The 8928-nt window shown below is 40.7% G+C and overlaps 1 protein-coding gene across 1 annotated transcript; it reads right to left on the bottom strand.

The window, feature by feature from the left end:
* Nucleotides 1–5267: 5267 nt before the first annotated feature.
* Nucleotides 5268–6428, bottom strand: LOC142217100 (chemerin-like receptor 1). The gene is made up of 2 exons (XM_075285291.1): nt 5771–6428; nt 5268–5737 (listed from the first exon to the last, which is right to left on the bottom strand). The coding sequence occupies exons 1-2, from the start codon at nt 6426–6428 to the stop codon at nt 5298–5300; spliced, it is 1098 nt and encodes a 365-aa protein (XP_075141392.1). The 3' UTR covers nt 5268–5297.
* Between the last annotated feature and the right edge of the window lie 2500 nt (nt 6429–8928).

An 8928-nucleotide genomic window follows, 5' to 3' on the forward strand; every position in this document is an offset into this window, starting at 1 on the left:
GGGTGATATACTGGATCTGGTGACATTAACCTATCTATCTGCAGGACTGGGGTGATATGCTGGTTCTGGTGACAGTAACCTATCTATCTGCAGGGCTGGGGTGATATGCTGGTTCTGGTGACAGTAACCTATCTATCTGCAGGGCTGGGGTGATATGCTGGTTCTGGTGACAGTAACCTATTTATCTGCAGGGCTGGGGTGATATGCTGGTTCTGGTGACAGTAACCTATCTATCTGCAGGGCTGGGGTGATATGCTGGGTCTGGTGACAGTAACCTATCTATCTGCAGGGCTGGGGTGATATGCTGGTTCTGGTGACAGTAACCTATCTATCTGCAGGGCTGGGGTGATATGCTGGTTCTGGTGACAGTAACCTATTTATCTGCAGGGCTGGGGTGATATGCTGGTTCTGGTGACAGTAACCTATCTATCTGCAGGGCTGGGGTGATATGCTGGGTCTGGTGACAGTAACCTATCTATCTGCAGGGCTGGGGTTATATGCTGGTTCTGGTGAAGGTAACCTATTTATCTGCAGGGCTGGGGTGATATGCTGGTTCTGGTGACAGTAACCTATCTATCTGCAGGGCTGGGGCGATATGCTGGTTCTGGTGACAGTAACCTATCTATCTGCAGAGCTGGGGTGATATACTGGATCTGGTGACATTAACCTATCTATCTGCAGGACTGGGGTGATATGCTGGTTCTGGTGACAGTAACCTATCTATCTGCAGGACTGGGGTGATATGCTGGGTCTGGTGACAGTAACCTATCTATCTGCAGGGCTGGGGTGATATGCTGGTTCTGGTGACAGTAACCTATCTATCTGCAGGACTGGGGTGATATGCTGGTTCTGGTGACACTAACCTATCTATCTGCAGGGCTGGGGTGATATGCTGGGGGCTGGTAACACTAACCTATCTATCTGCAGGGCCGGGGTGATATGCTGGATCTGGTGACAGTAACCTATCTATCTGCAGGGCTGGGGTGATATGCTGCTTCCGGTGACAGTAACCTATCTATCTGCAGGGCTGGGGTGATATGCTGGTTCTGGTGACAGTAACCTATCTATCTGCAGGGCTGGGGTGATATACTGGTTCTGGTGACAGTAACCTATCTATCTGCAGGACTGGGGTGATATGCTGGTTCTGGTGACAGTAACCTATCTATCTGCAGGGCTGGGGTGATATGCTGGGTCTGGTGACAGTAACCTATCTATCTGCAGGGCTGGGGTGATATGCTGGTTCTGGTGACAGTAACCTATCTATCTGCAGGGCTGGGGTGATATGCTGGTTCTGGTGACAGTAACCTATTTATCTGCAGGGCTGGGGTGATATGCTGGTTCTGGTGACAGTAACCTATCTATCTGCAGGGCTGGGGTGATATGCTGGGTCTGGTGACAGTAACCTATCTATCTGCAGGGCTGGGGTGATATGCTGGTTCTGGTGACAGTAACCTATTTATCTGCAGGGCTGGGGTGATATGCTGGTTCTGGTGACAGTAACCTATCTATCTGCAGGGCTGGGGCGATATGCTGGTTCTGGTGACAGTAACCTATCTATCTGCAGGGCTGGGGTGATATACTGGATCTGGTGACATTAACCTATCTATCTGCAGGACTGGGGTGATATGCTGGTTCTGGTGACAGTAACCTATCTATCTGCAGGACTGGGGTGATATGCTGGGTCTGGTGACAGTAAATATAAAGTCATTATAAAAGCATATTGACCTGAATATCCCAAATTTTTGGCTTTTAACAAAACTTATCATCTTGGATGAACTAATCTGACCACTGTGACTTGCCTTGCAGTAAATTATTATACTCTGGGGTCTCTTCACACCCTGATGTGGGGGGGGGTGTGTCTGAGACTACTGTAGCACAGGGCAGTCTGAGACCCTGTCAGTCACTGCAGATGAATACAGATCTGTAGCGAGAAGACACAATGTACTTTAAGTAAATATTTCCTATGTTTCTGTGTGAATATTTGATGAGAATTGGAGTTTCGATTTAATATGTTTTTATTTTATTTGGAGATTAGATATCTTTAGAACGACATGAACAGGACTACAGCAATTTCCATCCTTCTTTCATTAGAATTTACAATAAGCATATCATAACTGTATTTACACGATTCCTTCCATCTTGGCTGGATACACCTAGATATGTATTTTACGAGAAAATCATCTTTTCCAAACAACATGATTTCATGATATTCTGTCAACGGATGTCTATCCTATATGTTTTAATGTGTGGCCACCCAGTGGTTGTATTGTGGATTGCAGCTTGTCAAGATTTTTGCTAGAATGTTACAACATTGTACTGAATTGTTTCAATGAGAAGTTTCATGTATCCCAGCAGTTCCATAGATGTAAATGGATCGTGGGCCGAGCAGTCGAACCATCTCTCTATTCTCACAGTTAATTTGTGGAACTTGCGGGTCCCTGTTTTCACATCACACATTTAACCCCTATTCTGTAGGACATTTTGGACCCTCCGAGCTCCTTCCGCCTGCTCAGGTCCTGCATAGGACAGTCTTATTGATTACCAATATACAATCGCTGTGATAGCTGGATACACAGGAATGGCTGATGTGGACATAGCAATTACTGTAATTGTGGCCCTTATACGTCTCCAAATGTCTATTGATGTATATTTACTTATATCAACGTTATCTATAGAAACAGAAACGCTCCTGTTATGTGACATTTTACTGTTTCCAGCTTTTTAAAGAAAAACAATAAATCTGGATGTCGCCTTCACTGGACAAACATCAGTTTAAAATATAAGGGAAAAAGAGCGCCAGTGGTTAACATGGTGGAGAAGTCTGGTATTGCACCACTGATTGGGCCCGCCCACTGGACTCCTAAGCAAAAAACGGGCAGAGTTTTAAATGCTAAAATACAAGTTATATGAACTACAAAGCGATATATCAATCTGCTCATCTCCTTCTGATCTAAAACCTGCTTTCTACAGACCAGATTGAATTTTTTGTTACAGATTTTTTTTAACTCCTTAAAGGGAATGTGTTACCAGAAAAAAAAAAAAAAAATTGTGTTGAACATATTTTCATAGAATTTTTGGTGAGGTTTTTTGAAATACTCCATATCACTATAAATATATATATATAGTTGTTGTTATTATTATTATTAATAATATTTTTGTATTTTATTTTTTTTTAAATACTCCACATTACTATATGTGTGTATATATATATTTATTTATTTTATTTTATTTTTATTTTTTTATTTTTTTTAAGTATGATCCTGCAATTTTCACTCTGGCAACTGAGCCTAATAATAGACTAATACTTGCTAATTCTTTGCAGCAGTCAGAAGTATGTCACAGTCAGTATTAGAATGGAAGATAACACCTCTATAGATAACACTATCGATCCACCATTACATCCCCTAGTAATGACAGATGATGTCCTGGTTTCCCCTTCCAGCAAAGAGCATAACTAGACGTCATCAGCGAATAAACAGAAGAGAAAGAAGGGCTAAATTTCTCAATTCTGGTTTTAATTTAAAGAAAATAAAAAAAAACACTGATACATTCCGTGGAGCACAACATGACGTAAATGTACAAGACGGTTTGCTCTGGTTTAATGCTGCGCTGTCACACTCAACAGAAGGACGGCTATGAGTGACGGCTGCACCTCCGCCTTATCCCTGGAACTTTAACCCCTTACATGCAACAATCTAAAGGGGAAGACATAAGGAGGGGGCTCATTTTATACAGTGATTTGTCAACTGTTTCCCGAAGAAAGCTATCAATGGCCTCCAGGTCTGACCTCTAAGTTTGCCCATTAGGCAGTATCATAATCGTGACCTAATGGGTGTCAGTATTTCGCTATCCTGTTAGGGTGCCGCCTTGTGAAGACTGCTGCGCCATTGACTCCGTACTCTGCGTCCGGGCCAACAAAGCTTTATTTAAGTCCTTATTGCCAATTTTTAGAATGGGACGTATAACTTAACCTGAATTTTCATGAAAAGTAAAACTATGTGTTGAAATACCTATCTGGACAGAGCACTATAGCTGTATAAGACGTTATACATAGTATCCTATCATGTTTACTTCTACTAATATTCACATTAGGACTGCAGCACACTTTACATTTCTGCCTGAGACAGGGGGTTTGTACAATAAGGAGCAGTCTTCCCCCTCCCCTATCCATTATAACTACTACTGGTCTTACATGTCATTCTGCCAGGAGTAACTGTACAGTAAAATAGTATAATAGTATATTATAGGCTATCCAGGAACACTGAACTACAAAGCTAGTGCAAATCCATGCAGACATGATGCAGTTAAACAGATACTTGACATAATAAAAGAACATTCTATGAGCACAATCAGGAATTGCTTGGTGCTTGTGACTTATATACCATCCATAACCATAAAAACAGCAAAAAGTAGATACAAGGACATAGAGGACTTTTCTTACATTGTGAAGCCATCTTGGAACTATGGATAGGATTTCCTTAGTAACAGGGAGTGAACTGCAAATTAGCTAGAAGGGAGACACCTAGTGGCAGGGACATTAGAGAGTTTTTTCAGGAAAAAGTCATGACCTTTTTTAATTAACGTGCATTACATGTTGGTCCACAGTTACAAGCTCTAGGAGACTAAGTTGTCAGAAAATTTAGTGACCATTTACGTAAGTAAAACATTGATTAATTATGGAATATTTTTCATGTGCATATTAATAAGGAAGCCCATAATGCATCAGTGTTACAGTTATTTAAAGAGGACCTTTCATCTCCAGTTCTTTTCACCCTTTAATAGTCTCTGATTCATTGATGCTGGCATAATTAGAAATTTTTCGCTAGTCCCCCCTGCTCCAGAGCAGTGAGTGCGGTGAGTTTTGGTGCCCGATATGCTATTTAGGCTCCCTACTGTCACATAGAAACAGGCAAGGGGGCGTGATTCAGAGCTCCAATCAGAATCACACCCCTTGCCTGCTCCTGCCTGACACCGCCCTCCTGACAGTACAGAGTCTAAGTAGCACATCAGGCACCAAAACTAACTGCACTCATTGCTTGGGAATGGTGGGGGGGCTACAGAAAAATTCCAATTGAGTCGGAATCAGTGGAGCAGCACCTATTAAATGATGCTAAGAGCTGGACCTGATGACGGTGGTGACGTTGTGGACGTTGTGTACCATCACCCTTCATTTTTCGAAATTCATTTCTTTCCGTGTTGGACTTGTCAGGGGAGAGGGTAGTGGCGGGTTCCTTAAACGATGAGAAGTCTTCCCCCTACAATTCTATATATGATATAACACATCATCAAACATGCATCTATGTCGTGTCATCTTGTAGTTTCCCAAAAAACTGAGAAATTTTGTTCCTTACTTGTTTTCCCACTAGCACGTACACCACAGGATTCAGGAAGGTGTTAGTGGCGGCGATGCTGGATAACAGCGGTAAACATAAGATAACCTTATACATCAGAGCGAAGTGACCAGTGTGAACAGCCACTGAGAAAATCACCTGTGCTAAGAGTAACGGAGTCCTGGTACTGAAGAAGACCAGAATGGCCGTGACCACCACCATGTACAGTCTGGACGATGGCTTAGTCTGGGAATTCTGTACATGAAAAGCAATGACGACATTGGAGACGAGGATAACGCACAGCGGGATGACGTAACCAACGATGGCGAGTGAAACGATAAGGTGCCTCGACGTAGAGAGAATCTGTATCCACTCCTGAAACGTTACTACATTGAAATCACAATCACCTGGAATATCTGGATAACATTCACTGCGCTCACATTGGTCACGTGGAATACTGAGCCACGCCGTCTCGTTTTCATCCTTATTGGAATATAAGAAGCCAGTAATATCATTTGTATAAAGAAGACATTGAGAATCTTCACTATAAAAATGTTCATTACTGTAGACGATGACGGGAATGCTACACACGATGGATAGCACCCAGATGAGAGCGCATATGCCGTAACCAACCTTCCAAGAAACGAACCTCATGTGCCATATTGGTTTAGCGACCGACAAGGCGCGATCGATATTTAGCGCAGTGAGGATGTAAATACTGGCGTACGTATTCACTGAGGTAAAGAAGTTGTAGAGTTTGCACACGTCGGATCCATACGGCCATCTTGCCAATAATGTGGACACAGCGTGAAGTGGTAGAAACAGAAGGAAGATGAAATCCGCCAGAGCCAAGTTCAGGAACCAGATTTTACACTTTTTCTTCTTCATTAAGAATCCGGTGACAAAGATGACAATGATGTTGCCGGCAAACCCGACGATACAGGTGACGATGGACAGCACAAAGCTGGAGTACTGGATGGCAGTCGGGTGGCTTTCGCTAGGAGATAAGGCTCTGAGCTCTTCCATGTTAAATATGTCCCAGAATAAATAACAGAGATTTGTTAGAAGTTCATTGATCCTGGGGTAGTCATAGTCCATGGTCGGAATCTGCAGGCAAGTACAAAACATGCAACATAGTCACTATTATCATATCGTATTCATAAAATGACGTCAAGTGGACCTCCAATGGCAAAACTATTCATCCTAAATGAAGTGAATATAAGAATTTGTAATATCTCTCATTACATAGAAGTCTATGGAGAAGGGAGGAGGAGGTGGCTGCTGGAAATGACACTGTGAGAGAGAAAGCATATGTATTAACAGATGTAAGGAAGTCGTATAGTTTGCACATAATGGATCCATATGGCCATCTTCTGACATAATGGGCAATAAGTCAATAAACAGCTTCCCCTCTCCATAGACATCTGAGTGTAAAGTGAGTACGGGGATGGATTCTAGGGCTCGCCATACATGTGACCTATCTGTAGGTCAACAACTATCTCTCTGAATCCACCATACGCTTCATGCTTAGCTCATGTATACATAGTTATTCCACTGGTGAGATGCAAATAAGCCAGTGTTAGACATCTGTGGTGGCGGAGTCATTCCCAAGAACAAAGGTTTGGATATGTTGAAATTCAATAGCCGTTCCTCTTCCCCCAAAAAATATGCCATTGGGTAAAATCCAGGAGGTCTGCATACACATGAAATGGTCACCCTACCCCATTGTCATCAGTAATTCATTTAATATATACTGAAGCACTTGTAAGGACGGATAAGGGTGTCTGATGTTTGGGCAGCCTTTGGGATTTGACCTAAGGCAAAAGTCTTTTCAGCTTTTAACAATAGCAGTCTATGGAGAGGAGAGGAGGAGGGTGAACACTTCTGGAGGCAGAGACAACGCTTAGAGGTAAGAGACACCGTTGCACAGTAACTGTTTTCTCTCACAACACAGCAGAGTTATCAGGTGAAATATTATCCAAATTTGTTGTGAGAGAAATCACTCACTAGATGCTGTAGAGGGTCTCATGTCTCTCTCTGCTCTGTGTCCCCCTCTCCCTCCCCTCTCCATAGACTTTATTGTAAACTGATCTGAATGCAGTGAGCGATAGGAGAAGAGGTAAGAGGAAGAAAATAATGAAAGAAATGAGCTAAATTAGTTACAAAGTATCTTACAGTCACCTGAATTATTAATATGTGAATAGGAAGCGAAAGCACTGACTACATCTTCCCATATTCAAAGTCATGAGAGAAAGTGCAGGGAGGGGCACAAAAATCAGAAAATCTTTGCGGAGAGTTCACCAATATGTTTTAACATCTCTCCATCGATGTTTAGCTTTGGTTTTCTTTATTTGTTGCGTTGCAAATTTTTCTAAGATTCTTGAAATGTGATCAAACTATGGAAAGATTATTGTGTAAAAATGGCAACAAAGTCATAACGGGAAACTTCATCTTACTTACGTGAGACGCAAAACTCCCAAATACTAAGAATTCTGCGAATGTTCAGTCCTTCCTACTGATAACCCTGTGATACAGTATACAGGAACAAGAGGCGGAATATTAGTCTGACACAATATCTACATATAAAGTCAAAGCGCAGTTTCATATTAAACCTTCCATGTTGGATCTCAAACAACACATGTTTTCATTTATCTGAGACTTCATCCAAGATAATACTGTTGTCTTAGAAAAGCTGGCATCTAAGAAAAGCTATTTATATCTAGATATATGTATACCACATGTTCTGTGTCATAAGCCCTGCATCAAAAGGGTAGCAAATGTGTTACTATGGTATATATCAGCAACACATGTCACAACATTGTAACATCTATCTATCTATCTATCTATCTATCTATCTATCTATCTATCTATCTCCTATCTATCTATCTATCTATCTATCTATCTATCTATCTATCTATCTCCTATCTATCTATCTATCTATCTCCTATCTATCTATCTATCTATCTATCTCCTATCTATCTATCTATCTATCTCCTATCTATCTATCTATCTATCTATCTATCTATCTATCTATCATCTATCTATCTATCTATCTATCTATCTATTATCTATCTATCTATCTATCTATCTATCTATCTTCTATCTATCTATCTATCTATCTATCTATCTATCTATCTTCTATCTATCTATCTAACTAACTATCTACCTATCTCCGATCTATCTATCTCCTATCTATCTATCTAACTATCTATCTATCTCCTATCTATCTATCTCCTATCTATCTATCTATCTATCTATCTATCTATCTATCTATCTATCTATCTCCTATCTATCTATCTATCTATCTATCTATCTATCTCCTATCTATCTATCTATCTATCTCCTATCTATCTATCTATCTATCTATCTATCTATCTATGTATCTATCTATGTATCTATCTATCTATCTATCTCCTATCTATCTATCTATCTATCTCCTATCTATCTATCTATCTATCTATCTTTCTTTCTATCTATCTATCTCCTATCTATCTATCTATCTATCTATCTATCTATCTCCTATCTATCTATCTATCTATCTATCTATCTATGTATCTATCTATGTATCTATCTATCTATCTATCTCCTATCTATCTAT

Source organism: Leptodactylus fuscus, chromosome 8, assembly GCF_031893055.1.
Source record: "Leptodactylus fuscus isolate aLepFus1 chromosome 8, aLepFus1.hap2, whole genome shotgun sequence".
NCBI classification, from domain to species: Eukaryota; Metazoa; Chordata; class Amphibia; order Anura; family Leptodactylidae; genus Leptodactylus; species Leptodactylus fuscus.

Coding starts and splice junctions, on each gene's coding strand:
- LOC142217100 (XM_075285291.1), bottom strand. CDS start 6,428: ATGGACTATGACTACCCCAGGATCAATGAACTTCTAACAAATCTCTGT. Junction 5,738..5,770: donor CAGTATTCCACGTGACCAAT/GTGAGCGCAGTG, acceptor CAGATATTCCAG/GTGATTGTGATTTCAATGTA.